General features: G+C 37.6%; 1 protein-coding gene across 1 annotated transcript in view; it reads right to left on the bottom strand.

Moving 5' to 3' along the window:
* LOC124613081 (kinesin-like protein KIP1) overlaps nucleotides 1-21226 on the bottom strand; it is a 132575-nt gene extending 111349 nt beyond the window's left edge. Inside the window, exons 1-5 of the mRNA XM_047141667.1 lie at nucleotides 21096-21226; nucleotides 20219-20439; nucleotides 14605-14840; nucleotides 9774-9931; nucleotides 8236-8451 (exon numbers count right to left, since the gene is read on the bottom strand). Coding sequence (XP_046997623.1) covers nucleotides 8236-8451; nucleotides 9774-9931; nucleotides 14605-14840; nucleotides 20219-20421 — 813 coding nt within the window. The 5' untranslated portion in view covers nucleotides 20422-20439; nucleotides 21096-21226. The remainder of the gene's footprint in view (nucleotides 1-8235; nucleotides 8452-9773; nucleotides 9932-14604; nucleotides 14841-20218; nucleotides 20440-21095) is intronic.
* Between the last annotated feature and the right edge of the window lie 2542 nt (nucleotides 21227-23768).

Genomic DNA, 23768 nt, shown 5'->3' with positions numbered 1-23768 from the left:
TGTACTAGTCTGTAGAAGAGTCAGGCATTTACGAGGCCCATTTCCAGCAAATGTGTAATAGGACCCAGTACCATTTTTACCCTCCAATTACTGTCGCATATTTTCCAATTAACCAGTCAAGATGGTCAACACCTCCCATGTACGCGTTATACGACTTCAAAACGGCAGGTTGTTGCACTTGTGTCTTTCTTACTTGCTTGTCTACTGTACCACGTAGCTACTCCCAAAGGTTCAACTTGGTCAAAATTTGTACCAATTGTAACACATCTGTTGTTGTGCCATCGAACAAATAAGACTTCACCATTCCTGTCGAACTGGTAGTCATAGTTTCCTCGAACTGTCTTTTTCAGTTCGTTGCTGCTCAGTAGTGGACAGTCACCAACTGTATTCTCTCTGACAGTCCCAGTTGTTCGAAAACCCAAATTTCTCAGATGAGTCATAAGATCTCTACTAATGAAGAAATTGTCAAAGTACACACAATGGTTCTCGGGTTTTTCAATGCAGTCCAACATGTTTAGGACTACTGTTGATCCCAATAGTAGGTCATCCCTTGCAGTATCTTCTGGATCCTTTCCACAGTATAAATCAAATTTGAAACAGTAGCCACTAGCTCCACAAAGAGACCACAACTTATAGCTAAATCTAATAGGCTTTCCCCGGGGTCATTACTTACTTCAGCAACAAAATCTGGTAAAATTACCACATTCGAAAAAGAAAATACCTCAGGAGTAGCAGAGTTTCATATTCGAACGTGCAGCAATACAAATAACTGAAATGATAACACAAGTCCCAGTGTCCTATTTCGAGTACACCAAATTTTATAACGATGGAAAACACTGAATATAGCTCCAATTGAGCTAACAATGCAAGTAGTTTAAAAGACACATTGTTGACTATAAATAATCGCAAAAAGATCTTTGCCACATATTTCAAATATTACTAAATTGTCGATAAAGTAAATACCTGTAATAACGAAAAGTGTGCCTTAGTATTCAATAATCAATTAATAGTAGGATTTATTGCTTTTAATTTCCTGTAAGCATACATTTGTTATAAAAAGCATCAACAAATGACGTAGAACAGTAATAATTGCAAGTTAATAATTTATTGTGTATTTATAAATAAATATGTGCTCTGTCCTCAAAATAGGACACTGGTAATTAATGGGTTAAAGTATTTAATGTTCAAAGAAATTTAGCATGAAATTTTACTTACAGATGGTAAGATTAGCTGTATATTTAAAGTAAGGAAGTATTTTTCTTGTGCGGCACACAGTACTCCGTCTAAAGGGCTTACCTTTAACTGGCATCTTGGGCTGTCACCCATCCAACAGCAAAAACCTTCACCTTTCCCAATTCCATTAGTCCCTCATCCTCAACAATATGGTCCTTCATAATCACATTATCCTAGCGCAAACCATTTCTTGACAGTCTCTGCTTCTATCACAAAATCCTTCTACTCTGTGACAGTAACTTCCTGAATGCTCACTACTATGGAAACACTTGCCTTTCAACTCTCGGAACTGCTTTCAAGCCAGCTTACCACTCTGACACCAACCTCACATCTCTCTATGGGCCATCCCATTGTGGTTGGTTACAATCAACAGAACTAATCTCTAACTTTGTTGACCAATCTATTGACCATAACCTCCCATCATACATTCAAGACACCTCACAACCTTCACCACTTTTACAGTCCTACTTGTCGGACTGTAGATGCGTTATTTTACACCGACATCTCCCATGTCTTTGGCCTCCCCCGTGTGTCCTGACACCAAGCCCACCACATCTTTTCTAACACTCCTGGCCAACCAGTCTAATCCACAATTACTTTGCTTTTGAAGATGTAATCTATAAAAAAATCCCTGGTGTTGCCATGGGTATTTGCATGGTATTATCCTATGCCAACTTACTTATGGGCCATCTAAAAGAATCCTTCATATCAAGTTAATACCTTAAACACTGTCTTGTTCAGATTCAGTGATTACATTTTAACTATCTTAACTCATGGTGAGGAGAGCCTTGCCACCCACAGAAACGGCATCTGCTGTGGTGAGCAGTTGTTGAAATATACCGATGGCCTTACCACAGCCTCTACTGACACAGTAGCCTATCCAACTCATCCATAAACAGAACACTTGTTAACTAGCCACCGACCAGCTCTCCTCCAATCACCAAGTATTACCCTGACCTCAAAAAGCTTAACCATGCCCTTCACCAGGACTTTGCCTCTCAGTGTGCTCCGAGATGGATATCCTACACAAAATCCTACCCACATCACCCAAAGTAATGTTCTGCCACCCATACAACCTACAAAATATCCTTGTCCCTCCCTATTCCAATCCTGCAACCCACGAGTCGTCCCCTAGTGGAGAACGAAGGTGCAAAATCTGTACACTCCCCCCCCCCCCCCCCCCAATTCCAGTCACATTCATTTCCTACCCTATGAGAGGCACAGCAACATGTGAGATCAACTTTGTTATGTATCAGCCATGCTTCAATTACTGTGCAACATTAATTGTATGACTGACAGGTAACCAACAGTCAACTCTCATGAATGACCTCTGCTAAACTGTGACCAATTGCAGCTTGACCATCCAGTTGAAGATGCTATGCACCTCAACACAAATGACAGAAACAACTGCTTCACTATCTATTTGGATATTCCTTTCCAGTCTAAGTTTCTCTGAACTAGGCAGGTGGATGCATAAATCTCAGAATCCTGTCTCCCCTCTATCTACATTTTCCTCTCTTCCTTCTTTATATATCTCTTGTATGCTCTACCCGTAAGAAGCCTTTGGTCTTGTTGTGGGGCCACTTAGTCATCTGTTGAAAGACCTGCTTCATAATCCCCTCCCCATATCTGTCAGCTCAGGCAACTGTTCTCAGTGATCAACAATCAGTGACACCACACACACACACACACACACACACACACACACACACACACAGACAGACAGAGAGAGAGAGAGAGAGAGAGACCACATACACATCTGTATGGCTGCATGTGTGAAGGCGTGTACTTTCGACTACAAAAAGATCAAAAGCTAATGATCATCGTTTCCTGTAACGTGTGTATGCGCCACATGTCAGTCTGATATAAGTGAGGGTGTTGCTCTTCCCTTACTTTACATAAAGTATTATTCTTCTTTGAAGTAAAAGCTATTAGACACACACTGTAGTTATGATTAACAAAGAAGCTTTCAGAAAGTGCTCTTCGGATCACCACCAAGCGATCCCGAAACATCATTATATAGCACACCAGTTATGGAGTGTAACACAGGAAGCTCTTTGTGCTTTCCCTTATAGAAAGCTTACTGTTATCATTAATCAATGGTACACAACCATTATCAACATCTACATTTTATAGATTGGGCTTTAAAGCTGTCCTGCAACTGTGTCCTTTAATACCAAGAAACTACAGTTTTCTGTTGCAGATTAGTGTATTAGGGAAAATGGCTATCAATGCAAAATTTTGGACTTGAGGAGCCAATCTATGGTTCAAGTAATGTAGTAAATCATATAGAAAATGGTAGATGTGAACACCATTTAACTTGACTATGTGCAGCCTTAATATGACTACTTTATCCTTAACATGCTTCCACTAAATTCTTTTAACTACACAGTTCCACAGTAAACCAACAAGGACTGGACAAAACAAGAATATTAGAGAAACCAGGTAATCCAGCATTCCTTCTTCCACCTATGAAGAATGATAAGAGGTATTTTAACCCATTTCTTCCTGAATTAATTTTCACTTCTGAATTTTACAAATCAGAGATTTATTTGTCATTGTCATTACTGAAAAGTACTGCAACAAGCTAAACAAAAAAAGCAATTAATAATTTAAGAAAAAGAAGGTGTAACATATGTCACACTAGGTAGATCATACATTTTAAGTGAAATACATGGCAGTAAATAAAATAAAGCAGTGTATGCCATTTACATTATGTTTAGGCAACAGCATTAATTTTCTGTGATGTGGTACAAAACACTTCGCACAAACCAACATCACATTTGCAGCACATTGTTCTTGGAATTTCTTTACCTTTCAGAAATTGTTTGCATCCATGCCTGCCAAAATACATTATCATGCAATGATAATCCAAATTTTTCTCAGGTTTAAAGTGGAGAGAAAACACCTCTTAACATTTCTGTTAATGTAAGAAGTTTCCACATTTTATTGTTTACACTGATTTGTGTTACCACCTGAGTGAATGAATCGCATAATTGTTTCATATCTGTCTCTTCTCATCATGTTGCGCACCACTTCATTTCTCATGTCTAACCCCAAATCCCAGGATTGTAGTCCAAGAGAATTAGAATTTCTAGAAAATGTTTTATCTCTTCGTATGTTATTTTGGAATCTGGGCAATTCTTGAAAGAAGCGTATTTTGTAGATGCAGTACTGAGAAATTTAATTATTTCATCATTCCAAAACAGTTCAAAGCACTGAACTGGAGATAAGCTTCTGTATTTACTGTGATCACTATCGGGAAATAACGTGTTATCACTTTGCTGATCCTCCCTTCTCCAATCTCTTATTACAGTTTTTGAAATCTGTAGCTTTTCTGTTTCATGTGAAATGACATTTCTTGGTTTATCATCATTAGAGCAGTCAGTCTGAGGTTTACCACCTAATCAGTTTTTGTTGGTCAATAGTACTTCTGCACCAGCATAAAGTTGCCACGGTCAAAGATTATCAATCTTTCCACACCATTTTCTTCATCAGAATCTTCATTCGACTCTACATTAGCTTCAGGAGGCTCAATAAATACATTCATTGCTGCTTCTTCTAAAATAACCAGTATTGCATGCACAGACAGGCCTCCAAGACAGAAGGAAACATTATATTGACTGTGCTGCATACATGAGCAACACACAATTAAAAACTGGATTTGGAACCATAATAATGAATTGCATTTTGTGGCTAACCTATAATATATATTTCAGTACCTTTAACATTATAATTAAGCAAAAGTTTTAAAAATTGTACAGTGTATTGCTGCAGAAAACATAACTCAGTTCTTATTCAGAGACGTAATCTTATTCAGAAAAAGAATTCAGTAAATGACAACCAGACACTCTTCTCTTCCTGCTTTCTGCTAGCAGAAACCTGCTTCAATATCAGCAATAGAGCTTCCTTAACTGAGAGACATACAACAGGCATTTCAAACGCATGCATTGTTGCCAATAAGAGAAAACAATGGTAGAATGTTATGTGACATATGTAACACTAGGCAGAAAACGGTTAATGATTTTGGTGGGCATATCTTTGTTTTCAGTGGTTCCCTTCTGTCATTGAAAAGAAAGATAATGGGAAAGGTCTATGGAAGTATTTTAACTGACTTTTCATACGAAGGAGAGGCACAGGCCATGTTCTTTGTGCTTCATACTGCTTCTTCTATGATAACATCTGCACCTCCACAGATACAAATTTCTAAGAATGTTCTGATTAATGTGAAGTATAAATAGTATGTCTTTCCAGGACTCCATATGTAACTACCCAAGCAGTGGGGACTGTACTGGAAAAATAATAAAGATCCATTCACCATATTCCAGCATTTTTGAAGAAGTATGCACTTTTTTTTTTTTTAAATCAGGAATAAAAGTCCCACCTTTTTTTTAATAAGGAATAAAAGTATCGGTGACCCCAGTCTAGCCTTTATTTGTTTCAACCCTTGGGAGGATTGATTCCCTTGTAACAGCCTCAGGTAGTCCAACCCCACATTGAGCAGGTGTTCACAACACTTTGTCTAACTTTGTATTTCTACACTATTAAAATTTGTGTGTGTCTACTGGCAACAAATTTACACTGGCAACAAATTTACTCCAATAAATGTTTGGAAAGCATACACCGCAAATTGCAAAAAACAAGAAAGGTAAATTTACTTGAGAAAATAATAAGTAGCCATAGTTGTCTGAGGTAAACAGCAGAGTCTAAGAACACTATACCAGAGGACCAAAAGGTCCCTTCAAGGAATTGACATTACATCCATACTCTGCAAACCACTGAAGTGCATGGTAGAGGGTACTTCCCACTTTACAAGTTACAGCTTCCTGTTCCACACATGTATGGAGCACAGGGAGAATGACTCTTTCCATTGCCTCTGTGCACAATGTAAATTATCCAATTTTCTCACAATCCCCACGGATGTGATTCACTGGGGACTGCTCAAGGATGGTTTCATAAGTCTGCAAATTTCCGTGAAAGAATGGAACATTTTTTAGCGTCTCCATGGCTGGTAAGCTTCGTTATCCCAAGAATTGTATAAAGAATTTAAACAGTGTACAGTTCATTGCTGACAGTCACCTGAATTCATCAGTGGGTCAACAGATTGAAAATGGAGAAATAAAGTTTCATGTTGTTATTAAACATTTTCATTTGAAGAACTGGACTGCCGCACAAAGAAACAGCACTGGATGAAGTTCATGCAGACTCTGCACAATCACTGAAGACCATTTACTTCTGGATTAATGAATTTAAACATGGTTGGAGAAGCACCGAAGACTAAGTGTGTTTTGTGTACCCACTTGAGTCAACACAAAGGGCACCATTGCCAAAATCCATGATATGGTAGTGTAAGGTCACCGAATAAAAATTTGTGAGACTGCAGGCACTTCCACTGAGCGAGTACATAATATCTCTCAAGGAGAATTGCTATGAAGAAGCTTTGTGCAAGGTGGATGCCCCAACTGCTCAGTCAACCAAAAGCACATCTGGTACAACATTCAGCACAATGTCTGCCAATGTTTAATCTCAATCTGCAGAACTTGATGTGCCGATTTGTGACTGCTGATGAAACCTGGGTCCACCATTACACGTCAGAATCAAAACAGCAGTCAAAACAATGGATAATGGCTTGTGAAATGCACCAAAGAAGCCGTAGACCATTTAGTCAGCTGGTGACTGCCACTTTTTTGGGATTCCCAAGGAATAATCCTTTTAGATTACATGGAAAAACACAAAATCATTAATGGGTCCTACTATGCTTCATTGTTTGATAGTTTGAAACTTGCATTGGCTGGAAAAAACTTAAGGTTAGCATGCAAAAAAGTTCTTTTTCACAAAGATGGTGTACAATCCCTTATACAAGCAACAACAATGGTAAAGGTGCAGGAATTGGGCTTTGAATTGGTTCCTCATCCACCCTATTCACCAGACTTAGCCCCAAGTGACACTTGAAACTTTGGCTTGCTGCGAAGAAATTTTCATCAAATGAAGAATGAGGAAGTGATAATTGCAATCGACAAGGGTTTTTTTTTTGCAGAGAATGATAGAAACTATTTTTCTGATGGGACGAAAAGATGGAGGATTGTGGGACCAAGTATATATATCTCTCAAAGCAGACTTTTTTGACAAGTATGATGAGTTGTTTACAAAATTTTATCTTGCTGTTTTACCACACTTATATAAGCATCCCTTTAGTACATATTCATAGTCATCACTTGAAACCAATCTTGAAAATTTGAAAGTAGGATTTCTCGGGATGATTTGCATCCATCTTCAAGTGTCTGCCATTTACATTTCTTCAACATATCTCTGGCACTTTCTCACAGGTCAAAAACCTGTGACCATCTCACATTAGTCCTATTTGGCTGGCATTCCATACACTTGAATAATACTGTAGGTGGTTTGTAAGTGTGTTTTGTAAGCAATCTCCTTTGCAGACTGATTGCATTTCTCTAGTATTCCACCAATAAATCAAAGTATATAATTGAAGTTAAATAGTGCATGTGCTTGTAATAAGTGTTGCCATGTTACAGATATGCCTGTTGTCGCATGTATTTTGCTGTCACTAACACTGGCTAGTGGCAAAGATTATTTACCTTATAACATGTTTTACTGCCTGAACCAGATAGACACTGATGTAATGGAATGACAGGTAACAAGATACTGTTTAACGATGTTAAAGGTATATTACTCAGCCTCACTGCTTCATTGTAATTTACATTTCTCTATTTCATCTGACAATGTATTCTTACACCACAGATGAGGTAACCCAAAATGCATCTCATGAGAAGCTTTTTTAAAAAAGGCAATCAAGGCAAGTGCAGAATCATTAAAACTGAAAACTCTTAATTTCTTGTTACTGTAGTTTTAATTTTGTGAAGTGCACAATTTTAAATCTTTGCACTCAAAGCTAGATAAAAAGAGAAACAGGGAGATATGCGAAAAGCTGTATCATGATTAAAAAAAAAAATTCAAAACACTTTTTTTTGCAGACTCCATTACCTGAAATACGGCATGTGATCGCGACGACTCTGAATTTGCATCAGTTGGATGTTGTGTCCTGTTTTTGTTTCCTTGTGCTAACATTGCAAGTAATTTGTCTGCACTGTCAATTGTCTCCATTCTGAGGCCTGCAACAGAAACTCCTGCTCTACTGTCTTCTCGCACATGGAGAGGACCAGAAGGCTGCAAGAGATCTCTAACATTTTCATTGTATACCTGCAATAAATTTGTCAAAGATAATTAATAACAAACAATGGAAAGTCCAGGATGGAACAACAACAATATTGTGAAAAGGATACATTGCTACTCACCATATAGAGGAGATGTTGATTTGCAGACAGACACAATGTAAAGACTTATTCATTTAAGCTTTCAGCCAAAAAGCCTTCTTCTGAAGTAGAAAACACACAGGCACAACTCAAAACACACAGCATATGGCTGCTAGGTGCAGTCTGGCAGGGGAGATGGGTGAAGGGGGAGTGGAGATGAGGAAGAGAGCGGGAAACTAAAGAAGTTCCCCTCCCTGAAACCTCCAGACTGCACCTAGCAGCCCTACCCAGTCACAACCATGTCCCTCAACACTCCCATAAGTAGCATTACACCTTTCCCCACCCCAAATGCCATCCCTCCTCCCCACAATCCCCACTACCTCATAATCCCCACCATCAACACGGGATTGATGGTCCCCTCAGGTACAGTTATGACTCCACCCAGCCACAGTGGCCAGACAGACAGAAACAGTTTATTTTACTGGAGGAAAAGGGCCTTCTGGCCAGAAGCTAAAACGTGTAACAGTCTTCATGTGCTTATCTGTAACTCAACACCTCGTCTGTATGATGAGTAGCAATCTTTCTTTTCATAGCATTGTAATTAGCAGCAAAAGTGACATTATACAGGACAACACGCTAAATTACTTTTAATGTTTTTACTTATTAAGAAATGTCAAGATCACTATGAACACTATACTTCTCCAAGGCTAATTTCCAACACACAAGCTGCAAATTAAAAATACATGATATAGTCACAATCAAGATGATAAAAACATTGTAGCACTTATTATCCACGATAAGCTTACTACTAAGTGGTACTCTTATGCTGTAAAAGACAGAAATAAAAAAATAATTTTCTTCCTGGTATATGCTGCATATCTTACTTTACATGAGGTTTGTCACGCACTTCTGATGTATAATTTGATCATAGAACGCTCTTGTATAACCCCAATTCCATTTAGGGGAATAAAACATTACGTGCTAATTCAGAATTACAGCAGAAATTCTAGTCCCTACACTCAGTGTATAAAGTTCAATTGACACCATCTGACAACAGATTTTTTTAAAAAGATCATCAATGCAGGAAGACTAATTACAATGGGAGATACAAGGTCTTAACAGTACTCCATAAGATAAGACAGCGCAGTGTTGCTTTTCATTTCTTAACAGTTGCACAAAATTTTAGTTGGTTTTACCAATTGCAATGACTTCATTTGACATAACATTTTTTCTCTACGTACAAATACTAGCACTTTACATTATGCTTACCTCCAAATAAGAAACACACAGATCGAAAGTTTTCTCATCCTTCAAGTTCTCCATCTCAGAATAAAGCTCAACCATAGTAAGGTAAGTAATTCCTGGACTGTCTGCACTTCCAAGCATTGTATATGTTTTCCCAGCTCCTGTGGCACCATAAACAAACACTGTGGATTCAAAAAGAGAAAGCAGTGATTAGCCCCTGCAAAGAAACTAAAGGCATGTTGAGCACATAAACTAACACTTCAAGTGGTATGTACTTACTACCAATAAATATGGTAAAATAACATCCTAATGAAAACAATGTCATGAAGTGAAACAAATAAGTTTATAGATTCGCAGATAATACTAGGGAACGACAGGATTGGAAACTTAACAATTTACTGAACTTATTTGATACTGGAATAAGTTCAGAGATTTGAGGTTTGGCTCACTTTTGCGAGATTCAGCTCAACTCACGTATCTTGCTAAACTTTATAGGATTTGGTAGGACAGATTCGTTTGATGCCTTAATGCTACAAGAGAGTTTGCAAACATCAGCAGTCAAACACAGGAAAAAAAAAAAAAAAAAACATTGGGAGTAAGCATTGACAGAATTCTGGCAACGGCATCAGGTCACAGGGCACTCCCAACTACTTCTGTGTCTGAGCCTTGCTAAATCACGTTTAAAGAAATAGGGAACAACACAGACCTCAACTGCATCAATTACTTTTTACCTAGTGACAGATTGTAGAGCCTGGGATTGAACTGTAAGTTAGTATAACTGATAGTTAAAATCAAATTGCAACAATATCACACATACTGATAGAAACTGACAAAAAACAACACTGGTTTAAAAATAAAAGGTATTCCATGGGAAACAGTTCAGGATATGCACCAATATGCTCACATTCTGTTCAGCCGGTAGGAAATCTCTATGAAGAAGTACAGACACTATTTAATAATCACAAATCCTACACAGCAATATTACAATGTGTAACCTGAAGCAGAAGACCATAAATTAAGTAAAGATTCTTCAGTTCAATATCAGAAATAAGGGAGCTCCTATGTTGGAGGAAATTGCCATGCAGAGCTATTACTTTGTTGTAAATCCTTTATGCTGGGGAAAAAAAGAATGAAGCCTGAAAAAAAAAAAAAAATAAATAAATAAATAAATAAAAATTGTAGACATTTCATCAAACAACAAAGAAACTGTATAGGATGTAATGGTTCTAACAAACTTTCAAATTATAATTTGCTGTAGGACTGCAATGCAGAGCAAAAACAGATACAGAAATAGACAGTCTCTTCTGGGCAGGGTATTAGAAATGTGATTTATAAGAACTGATCTATAAATAAGGAGGTATATGGGTTTAAATTAAGCAAAAAATTTAGTATCTTAAAAAAAGGCAGACTGCAGATAAACCTGTGGTATTGTATATCAATACCACCCCACAGGCATCAAAGTTGGCAACAAAATTTCAAGTTTCCGTGATATGCTCATAGCGGTCGTGCGGAATTGGCAGATACAATGGTGCGCACCCATTACGCCAGCAGCTCTATACCACAAGCGTCCTCTGCTGCCACGATAGAGGCTGGTTCGTGGCAGCAGACTCACCCTTGCCACCACCTCGTTAAGCCACGTTACGCAGATGGTTGTCTAGTCATGGTCCCGACACCATACACAGTAAAACCAAAAGGCAAAAATCCCATCGCAGCAAAGGCTATCTGGCATAGTAGATATCGCCCAGAATCCTGGGGCTCTAGAGTGTACAGGCACCTACTCTTCGGTACATTTGAGGACGCTCAGTATCACCAGTGTGATCCCTGCATCATCAGGGGGCAACGACCATAAGGGTAAATGATGCCACCCCCTCCAGCCGTCCAAAAATGGAGGACGTTACTGCACTAGATTTCAGGTGAAAACATAAATCCACCCTAATAGTTGGTACAGAAGATCACAGTGCATGATGGATAGATTATGCACCTTCCCCTAATGGCCCACACTTGTGTGACATTTAGAGAAGTGGTAGCAAAACCTAAAAGATGACTAAGTAATTAAGCCAAAAAACTAAGGAAAATACTGTAAAATGAGTTAAGAGGGATGGGTGTCCTAATAATGACCAACTCGTCAATGTAAAAGGTTCACTAGGTACAAGATTCCTTTTAGTCACCTCTTATGACAGGCAAAGCATAACTGTGGGTCCATTCAAGTTCCTGGCACAGCAGGTAGCAGAGATGGCAGCAACACAAACCCAGCATATCAAAACTGTAATTTATCAATCTGCAATATGGCTGGTCACATTGGTCAGGATCCCATAACAGTCTCGCAAATATGGAATCAGGTTCAGGAAGCCATACACAACAACATCTAGAATTTCAGTGTGTCTGCACGACTAACCCTCATAGTGTACTGATAATGTATTCCACTCAACCATGCAGGATCACACAGCCATATCAAATACCTCAAAACAGGAAATCTGCTTCTTTTCAACAATAACAATATGCATATGGACAGTGTGATTATGTCCGAAGCATCAGGGGCAGTCAGCATAGTGACCCATGTTGTAGCAGTGGTGTGACCAATGACAGCACTACACACAGAAGTGGTACCACATTGTCTTTTCAGACAAGTCTTGATTCTGTGTTCAGCATCAAGGTGGACATAACCATGTGTGGAGGTTCCAAGGATAATTAACTTTTCCAGATTTCAATTGCCACCGCCGCCGCCGCCACCACTGCCACCGCCATGACATGTTGGTACGGGCAGACATTGTGTACATAGTACAATCACCCCTGGTTCACATAAAACATAATTTGGGCAGCAACCGTTAAATTCTTATGATTTAAGTAAGCCCATTGGCTGTACCCTATCTTCAAAGCTCTCCACGACACTGTATTTCACCAAGATAATGCACAACCACACACTGCCCATGCTCCCCTGACCTAATTCAGTGCGGATGTTTGCAGTAACCCTGGCCACTACATTCTTCAAACCTCTCACTCATTTAAAACATGTAGTCACACGCTGCTGAGAGGCTGGCAAGACCGTTTGGCAGCCCTTATGATTGGACTCTGACAAAGAGCTGATGCAGTGTGAATTGACATAACTATGTGTTATTCAAGACGAATTAGATTATGCCTAGCCAGGCTGAGCCATTGTTGCTGTCGCCAGAGGAGCTAGCTCTGCACTACATTTCATACAACTTATAGCACCAAATCATCTACAAATTCATCATGTAGCCTTCCTGCTATAGTACATATGAACAGTAAGCAACATTTTTCATTATTTACTATCCTTTCCAGTGTTGCAGTTCTAATGGCCATCAGTGTATGTAGCAGGAACAAAGAAAAGATTGGAAATAAGCAAGTGTTAATGAAAAGATAAGAATTTCAAGCAAACAATAAGAACATGATAGAATACATTGAATTAAGGTCTAATTCTATATTTCTTAGAAAGAGTGTAAGAAGATACAATGAAAAAGTAACATGAGCACACAAAAAACAAAACACGTATGTTGGGTAGACGTCACATTTCATCAGTTGCAGTGCCAGACAGCACAATAACACAGAAAATTGTAAAAGCACTCTAAGATTCCTTTGAATATTTGTACAGTTCAAAAAATGAATCATATACAATATCAATGATGGTAGATAATGTGTAAGTTACTCAAGATATGAAGAAAGGACAGGTTCGTGCAGACGGTGTTTCAGTGAAAATTGCTAAAGCTGGATGAAAAGTAACACACACTGAAATTGCACAGTTGTTTCCTAAAGTCCATAATCTGGGACTGAACGAGGAGACAGACGGAGTCGAGATATCACCAAAACTATTATCCACCAGAGAGGGCATTCTCAGATCTGGAAACAAGGAAAACAAAGGAGAATGTGATAATGGAACATACCTTGCACCACATTCATTTCCCTGACAACACTGTAGGAGGAACTCATTGCTTGCCTCTAGTACAGATAAAGTTTAACAACAAAAGGAAGAAGTTGATACAGTATGTTTACGAGCAGGCCTGAAAATTTTAGTAACACTAAAATAATGTATAAACAACACACTGAAAAATTGTGCAAATTAATAATGAAGTTAAATCAGGAGTTTATGATTTCCTGCATTTGGGTCATTTCAAGATAAGTGGACAGGCAGCAAAAGAACACAGCAAATGAGTAACAATGTGAGCAAGTGGTAGACTAATAGGGTTTTGAAAGCTATGTATTTGATTAGTGTGGAATGAAAAGCTTACTACTGGTCTCTGTACCGTGTCTCTGCTGGATTCTGAAAGAAAGTGGCGGTGGTGATGATGATTCGATGGAGGAAGGTAAATGACAAAAAAAATGCACGACAGCCATGTGTGTGTATTGCTGAAGACCACACAAGCATGGAACAGTCCAGATGAAATAATTATTCAGCAGTGCATGTCAAATAGCGGATACAGACAAAATTTAAGCTCCTTTGTAACTAAAGAGAGTGTATTAGAACAATATTCACGAGAGGATTTATGACTTTTCCACCAGTTACATACCATAAGGTAAGGACCTAAGACAAACCATCTGTCGAAACATAATAAATACAAATTAATCTGTTGCATAACTTATAATACTAAAAATGTATATGTAACACAAAACTGCAACATACACTTATGGATTAGTATTACATTTAACATTTTCTAAAGGACCAAGATATTGTTTCATGAAATTTTTACAATGAATATGATTTTAACTATTCCTCTAAGACACGTTCAAGAGTGGGTTACTAAAAATACTTCTTGAATATTCAAGCTTTGCAAGAAATATTCCACAAGTTAATAAGAGCAGTAATGCTACCTCAACTGTGGAAACTTTCACATATTCATACCTGAGCAATTATAACCACTCAACAAAGTCTTTATCATTTCTTTCGTGCTGCCTTCAAATACTTCTTTATTTGTTGATGTGAAACCAAAGACTTTATCAAAAATGTAGGTAGTGTCTTTATTTTGTTTCTTTAACAGATCCCTGCAGTTTTGTTTGACACCATGGTAAAAGAATGAAGGTTCGTCAATTTTAGGGTCAAAAACAAGCATCTTGTCATCGACTATCTGGATGATGGATCTGTAAGGTGAAAGATTTTGCAAATGAAATAATACAATAACAAAGACTGTATACCAAGAGACAAATGTCCTACTTTCACTGCACTAAAAGAGTGCCATTTACTTGCCGTAAAAAAGAGTATACAACAAAGAAGGAAAGTTATTTAAGTTCCCAAATTTTTACATTTTATTGTAAAAGTTACATTAGTAACCATAGAAGATAAATAAAAAAGTACGGTAGAATCAGCATGGCAAAATATTTATGGTTTTAGCCTTTATCCATAGCACTAAATTTATTTACAAATTGGAAAAACCTGCCTGCATATGACACTAGGAACAAGTCATTAACAACACAGTTCAATACTGAAATCTGAGGAATTATCAAATTTTATGACTACCATATTCCACAATTCAGGATTACAAATGACAACTTTAGTACAAACACTGACACTCACTCAAGACCATCCAGTTAGCAACATTTAATTAAAACCACATACATCATTCCGAACAATCTGACTGTTACTCAAAGTCAAAAGCATAATATTTACAACATATGTACTAGCAGAAAATAATAAAGGTACAAAGGGAGATAATGTCAATGGAAAGTAGGGGAGAGGTGAACAGAAAACAGGTACAAGTATAAACATTTATTGGCTGGAGGAGGCCTTTAACCAGGAATCTATTTAAATGGTTGATGACAGAAAGTATCTGAAGGTTCAGTCCATAACAGATCAGAATGATGTTTGGACCTTATACTGTTTGAATTTGTTTCATTGTATGATATGCACCCATACAGTAAACAAAAAAATACTCTTTCAATGCAAGATCATATGTTGTACAAATTTTAAGAAATAATAATTGTTTGCTATGCTGAGATTATCATAAAACTTCAAAACATCCATTTTGTTTCATTTCTAAAACAAAAAATGCTTTCATATTTATGTTCACAAACAGTGGTTTACATTTCAAGACAGAGAAAGGATGAAGTCCTGAGAAAATGAAGGACTATGAAAGAGCTACGAGGGTTTAACAGCAAACCATAATATTACTTTCCTTCAAAAACAAGCTGAGGTATTAGGCTTACTATTATTTCAATCAGGTCAACACTGTACACCCAAACCTAGTAGACATTTCAATAATAAAAGCTACCCGTACCAGAAATTGAATGAGAATGATTTCAATGAACATTTGCATTTTTGTTAGAAGATTTCAAGGTATGGATAAAGATACAACAATGAAGGAGCTAGTCCCTGGAGAAGAATGTAAGCTTTGCATTTGCTACTCTAGTTGTTCTTTTCAAGGATGAAGTCAGAACTGGCACTATTGGTTAAGGCAACCACACCATGTCCGAATTCAATAATCCTCAAATCTAAGCAATTATATTGTCGAGAAATGTTTGCATACATTAGCATTCCACCAGTATCCAGCAAAACGTGAGTAATTTAAAATAAAACCAAAGTTTACGAGACCTTCTCCCTTTCCAAGTAGTTCTGTAGTTCTATAATATTGCTGATCCACAATGAAGCCACATGTATTCAAGCTAAAAGAACGTAACAAAATATTCATCAATGATATCATTAGTGTTCTTACTCACACTGTCTAGAGTACACATGTCTACTTTAGTGCACTTTCTACAGGTCACCACACCAATTACTTATAAAATTAATTTGTTACTATGATGCCTCCATCTCGTTTATCCCTGGGCACTGTATGCTCATTCATGTGTCACAATACTGTTGCAGGAATTGCAGATAATTTATATTAGATGCCAATGATGGTAAACCAATTGTTCAGTATGACTTCAACTACATTTTGCTTACCAGCACCATTTAGTAACTAAAAGTTTAGGTGTACCAGACACTAAAAAAAAAAAAAAACACACGTCCCGACCTTCCTAGTGAAACAGTTTATCTCAGTTCAAAGCACAGGCAGAGCCCTACTCTGTGTGATAGTTAAGTCTGGGAATAATTATAAACATCTGAGGTTGGCTGAGATTGATGCAGTTTTTCTTCTCACAATAGGAACTACTTAAAACAAGGCAGAAGCCTTTGTATGATGAAAACGTTTGCAAGATTATATCTAGATCTAAAATATAATAGGCCAATATGTGTACGTACTGACAGACTTTTCTCCATGACCCCAACCCCACAATCAACGACTTGTGAGTGGGATGGTAGATAGCCTTTGGTCTCATGCTGTCAGTAAGGGAGTTTGGTTAGAATGTGTGTGTGTGTGTGTGTGTGTGTGTGTGTGTTGAGCAAACTCCACAAAACATGAAGCAATGTATACTTTTAGGAAAAGCTATAAACTCTGCGACTGACGAGCCCTATTGTACAAGTGAAATTTGTTTAGTCTTACTTTCTTCCCACATAATACGATGCTTTTGCAGTTTCGACATTCAGACTTTAATAACAACATATAATAGCAAATGGATCAGTTTTTAATCTCTCGGCATGTTTTCATCAATTAAATTTTACTGGCAATAAAAAGGATATACCAGATATAGTCAAGGATAAAAACTAACAAATGAATAACTGAACGGTAGAGTACAGTGATTTCAGATACATATTTCACTTATTCTTCCATGTATAATCTTTTCATACTTTACTGCATTTTTGTCAATCACTTCACTTCTTCTCTTGCATTATTCCTTGCAAGTATAAACCGTATCATACTCTTATTAGTTACTGTGGATGATTTAATATTACTGCCATTCCTTTCCAGCATCATTTAAACACTACTTTGTTAAGACAATATTACTAAACAAACATTGGCCCCATGGTGCTACCCAGAGTTAAATACATCTGCATAATGTAACGTTAATGCCAGTATGGCTGGAACAGTGCGAGGCATGCTTAATCGAATATATTCACTAATACGGTAAAGTCAGAGTTCCAATTAGTACATTATACCCATATATCTGCTAAGCACAATCACTTCCTCCCACACACAACAGTATGGGTGAAACGTGCATCATGAACGAAAAAGATACAAATATTTCCACATATTCTGCAAAGTTGAGAAGTGATATATTATTTAGACTTACCTAACAGTAGGGCCTACTTATTGTCCTATATTTCATGGATTTTTGCCCATCACATTCACCCACTGCCATGCACTGCAACCAAATTGCTAACAGGATAACAGCATTCATATTATACTTAATAAGGTCTACATCCTTATACACCTCTTATCTCTAATGCTACTCACAGCTTCTCCCATGCCACATATTCTGACCCTGGCAAGGACGGGTTTCTCAGATAGTTAATCTTACAAAAGTGTTGTGTTACAGACTACATAAATCGGCAGCTCATGACAGTCAACTCAATAACTTCAACAGTTTTGGAGTTACAATCCAATTCATTCTTCAAAATGTTTGACAAGAAACACATGTATAGAAATTGTTAGCATTTTCAATATTTCAATTGTTGACTGCTATAGTACTGTTAAATATTTTTAAAATAATTCAGACACACATGGTACATCAAGGTCAAAACATTAACCAAATATTATTGCAGAAGGAGAGAAGGAATTTATCACAATTCTGTTTTGCCAAATCCCTGAGTAATCTTGTCACAGCTACATTAATTACAAACACAATACCAGCACACGGTTTCAGAGCTACCCTTACAGTACAGAGTTTCAGAGAGAGTATAAGGGAATAATTGACAGGAACGGGTGGAAGAAATACAGTAGAAGAATGGGTAGCTTTGAGGGATGAATTAGTGAAGGCAGCAGAGGATCAAGTAGGTAAAAAGACGAGGGCTAGTAGAACTCCTTGGGTAACACAAGAAATATTGAACTTAATTGATGAAAGGAGAAAATATAAAAATGCAGTAAATGAAGCAGGCAAAAAGGAATACAGACATCTCAAAAATGAGATCGACAGGAAGTGCAAAATGGCTAAGCAGGGATGGCTAGAGGACAAATGTAAGGATGTAGAGGCTTGTCTCGCTAGGGGTAAGATAGATACTGCCTACAGGAAAATTAAAGAGACCTTTGGAGAAAAAAGAACCACTTGTATGAATATCAAGAGCTCAGATGGTAACACAGTTCTAAGCAAAGAAGGGAAAGCAGAAAGGTGGAAGGAGTATATAGAGGGTCTATACAGGGGCGATGTACTTGAGAAGAATATTATGGAAATGGAAGAGGATGTAGATGAAGATGAAATGGGAGATAGGATACTGCGTGAAGAGTTTGACAGAGCACTGAAAGACCTGAGTCGAAACAAAGCCCCGGGAGTAGACAACATTCCATTAGAACTACTGACAGCCTTGGGAGAGCCAGTCCTGACAAAACTCTACCATCTGGTGAGCAAGATTTATGAGACAGGCGACATACCATCAGACTTCAAGAAGAATATAATAATTCCAATCCCAAAAAAAAGCAGGTGCTGACAGATGAGAAAATTACCGAACTATCAGTTTAATAAGTCACAGCTGCAAAATACTAACGTGAGTTCTTTACAGGTGAATGGAAAAACTGGTAGATGCCGAACTCGCGGAAGATCAGTTTGGATTCCGTAGAAATATTGGAACACGTGAGGCAATACTAACCTTACAACTTATCTTAGAAGAAAGATTACGGAAAGGCAAACCTACATTCCTAGCAATTGTAGACTTAGAGAAACCTTCTGAAAATGTTGGCTGGAACACTCTTTCAAAATCTGAAGGTGAGTACAGAAGATATAAAATGTAGACTGGTAATGGCAAGGAAAGCATTCCTGAAGAAGAGAAATTTGTTAACATCGAGTATAGATTTAAGTGCCAGGAAGTCGTTTCTGAAAGTATTTGTATGGAGTGTAGCCATGTATGGAAGTGAAACATGGGCAATAAATAGTTTGGACAAGAAGTGAATAGAAGCTTTTAAAATGTGGTGCTACAAAAGAATGCTGAATATTAGATGGGTAGATCACATAACTAATGATGAAGTATTGAATAGAATTGGGGAGAAGAGGAGTTTGTGGCACAACTTGTCAAGAAGCAGGGATCGGTTGGTAGGGCATGTTCTGAGGCATCAAGGGATCACCAATTTAGTAGTGGAGGGCAGCGTGGAGGGTAAAAAATCTTAGAGGGAGACCAAAAGATGAATACACTAAGCAGATTCAGAAGGATGTAGGCTGCAGTAGGTACTGGGAGATGAAGCTTGCACAGGATAGAGTAGCATGGAGAGCTGCATCAAACCAGTCTCAGGACTGAAGACCACAACAACAACCCTTATTCCCTTTTAAATATGTACAATTTAGATCGAAGGTTCCAGTCTTTAATCCTCCTCCTGAGTGAAGAACTCATAAAATAAACCATACCTCTTACTTTATATTTGCTGAATGTAATACAATATTTTATGCGTGCATGTACTATTTACTTAGTGAAGTACTATAGTCACAGAAGAGAAACAAACCTGTAATTTTCCCCTGACTCTCTTTCATTTGTAGGGCGCACTCTCACAACTACTTTCACATTTGACTGACGTTTAGCGTTCTCTTTTAACTTTCTTGCTGAACCCGGAGAATACTGCACAGACTTTCGCACATGAACTGACTTCTTCTTCACTTTACTCATAGGAGAGAAGGATCTTTCCAATGATCTTCGATTCAGCACCATCTTCACAGGAGGTGGTAACTGGAACAAAATTATGGAAGCGCAAGTAGATTATCCAACAAACAACGTAACTGACCACATTTATCCTAATATACTATTAATCACAGCAGTTTCCTAATTCCCTACAATTGGCGCATGTATTTCACCACTATCTTCCGACCTCTTTTTAAACATGGTGGCATTTCTGACTCCTTTTTGCAACTAATTACGTTATTATATGTCCACGAGAAACAACAACTTTCACTACTTTGGGGTAAAAAGGAAGTACGCCTTCTATTTCCTGACCAAATAGTAAGATACTACGTAAGCGAAAACAGAGAAATTTTGATGCATTTGTGTTTACGATCTAAGGAATAGGAAGAGGTACACTCTACAGCTCAATAATAAACATTCACTACATTAAATTTTCAATAGCGTAATGGAGCACAAACCAAACTTCAAAGGTTTGTTTACAAACAAATAAGACAAAAAATTCCTCATTTATGAAGCCCTTTGCCGATCAACCATATGCGGTGCGCTTTAATACATGTGACATTGAAACAAAAAAATTTAACTCTTCAATCGTCACAACAAAAACTGCGTAATAGGTAAACAGTCCGAAATTTAACTGAAACTTCAATCCCCACCCATATGAACTGTTCAATTCCAGCACTCCACAGCAGAAATATACCACGTACGTTCTTGTGAGAAACAGTTCTGTATGCGTTGTTATTCCAAGGTGAAAATCTTCTTGAAATCAGCCACCAAACTAATTACATTAGCAGTCTCAAACATTGAAACCGCAACTTCCAGTTTGAATATAAGAGCCATACAAAGATTCTATAACGAGACACTACCAATCTTTGAACAACATAATATAACCACGACGAGCAGAAAAATTGCTTCCTTGACAACCTTTATCACATAGGTCTCACCAGTTATTAGATGATATTTGAATAGCATTTTTAAAATTTTGATACTTTGTCAATTTATTTAGGTAACGAGCAAGATAATACATAATAGAAAATTAAAAATTACGTAAGTACTGAGCAATAGTAATAATGCACTTATGATATGATTACATTAGACAAGTCTATATGACAAAATTTATACAATATTTGAGAACATATGAAATGATTTTACATTACAGAAATCCCCCTCCTTTGTAGAGGAATTTATTTATAGAGAAAAAACAGTCGTCCATCAGAAATAGCTCCAGCTCATTTTTGAATAGGCTTAATTTGCTTACGAACTTGGCTGTTTGTTTTGTAGATGGCCATAAATGTGTACCAATGCAGACGACTCTTTTTTAATAGCAGGAGTTATGGATATGTAGATGTGAGTGTTGTTATAGTTACTGCCTAGTGGTGCTATGACAACACATAAAGCTGTATTGCTGGTAAACATCGTCTACGAAAGAATATTCTGGGATAGTGGGGATTTTTAGCACAGGGCACAACAGAATGATGCGACTTTGCCTACTTCACATTTGATTTGGACGGATGAGTTTTGAGTTACGAATGTAATTTGAATAATGGATGTGTTCCCCAAGGACAAAAACGTGCACGATATGCCTGCAGTACTGCTTTTCCGTTACACCTTGTGTTCAGTACATGTAATGAATTGTATATACAGGATGTTCCCCGTAAGATATGTCAGGTGCATTTTCTCTAATGTTTCAGTAGATATTTGCAATTATATTCTTGCTATGGTAGCAGGAGTCAACCCTACACATATTGGTCATCACGTCTTTAATTGCGACGTCCAGTGTGGAGGAAAAGCGTTGGTTTGTTCCCGATTACAAAGAAAATTATTGAGGAAGCGGAATTTCACGTGCGCAGTCTAAAGAGCAGTGTCAAACTAGTTCAGTGCCATATTTCTTTTATAAATACCTATTAACAGGGACAGTAAAACACGAAGATTAACTGGTACTGCAGCATTGACTGAGAAGCACTACTGCTTGGCGGTAGCAGTCAATATGAACTAGGACGGTACTGTCGCTGCTGGAGTAGTACTCACTCTTCGTTTTTTGTGCCTGTTAATAAATATCGATAAAACAAATATCGCACCAGACTAATTTGAGACCACTCTATCGAATGGGTACATAAAATTACTCTTTAAAAAACAAGGGGGAAAAACCGACATTGAGCAACATATGAAAGGCGTGATGGGGTAAGACGTCGTATTAGACTAAAGCTTTGTCTGATAAGTCTGTCTCTGTTCTTACGATGTTTCCAGTGGTTGTGTCTTGTGAGAAATAATGTATTCTGTAACCATTCATTTCAAATACCCCACATTCCCTTCCTTTCTAATTTATTCAGTAGAGTAACACGATCTATGATGTGAATTGTTTTAGAAAGGTCAAAAAATATGCCACTAACAGTTTTCTCCTGATCTACAGATCTTAGGACAGCAAGTGATTACTTGTAGGGACCTGTGGTTGTGGGTCATTATTGACTGAAGACGTTTATTCATAAAATCTTGGCACCTGTTATAAAAGAGCTTTTCAAAGATATTTTAGAATCTGTGCCAAATGCCTCTAATTCTTTTACCCTATCAGCAAATAATTTGGTGGAATGAGGAAATTGTGTCACCAAGCATTTCCCTTTAGAGTCATGCTGGTGATAGTCCAGATTCTGCTTCAGACTGCCAATATGTAGATTGGTATAACTTATTATCTCCAATATTATACTGGCATGGTAGTTGAAGAAGACCTACTTTTCTAAATAGCTGTTTACACAAGTCTCTCTGCTTTTTAAATTACATTATCCTGACAGCTTTCTTTGGAGCTTAAATATTTTAGCGGACTCAGAACTGTGGCCCCAGAATATGAGGCTATATGTTAGGATTGAGTGAAAAGAGCATGGTACACTGATGCTAGGATGTTTATACTTCCTGACGGATCGAAGCATAAAACATTTTTTACTTAGCTTGGTAGCTGTGCTGTCAGTGTGGCTTTTCCTGCTTAGAGTTTCAGAGCTAAATATTCCACCGAATTTAGTTACATTTTCCTGTTCAATACTATTTCCACCTATTTGTATAGTTGGGATGGGGGGATTTATGTTCTGGACTGTATGAAATGTTAGGCCTACAGTCTTTTTTGCATTAAGAAGTAGCCTATTAGCTGTAAGCCATGAATCCATTGATTGACTGCAGCTTCGATATGCTCATCTGAGTCAGATATCAGAATGTTGGTGTCATCGGCCATAAGGAAGGTATTGCAAGTCATAGGTTAAGAGGAAAATCATTAATGAACAGGAGAAATAGAACTGGACCTAAAACTGATCCTTGAGGGTCATCATGTGTTACGGTTTGCATATCAGAACATGAAAATGTGGGTTTTCCTGAAGGGGTGACCTCACACAACTGCA

The sequence above is a fragment of the Schistocerca americana genome, chromosome 4 (genome assembly GCF_021461395.2).
Source record: "Schistocerca americana isolate TAMUIC-IGC-003095 chromosome 4, iqSchAmer2.1, whole genome shotgun sequence".
NCBI classification, from domain to species: domain Eukaryota; kingdom Metazoa; phylum Arthropoda; class Insecta; order Orthoptera; family Acrididae; genus Schistocerca; species Schistocerca americana.
Note: the sequence above shows the minus strand (reverse complement) of the source record. Positions and strands in the feature narration are given on the sequence as shown.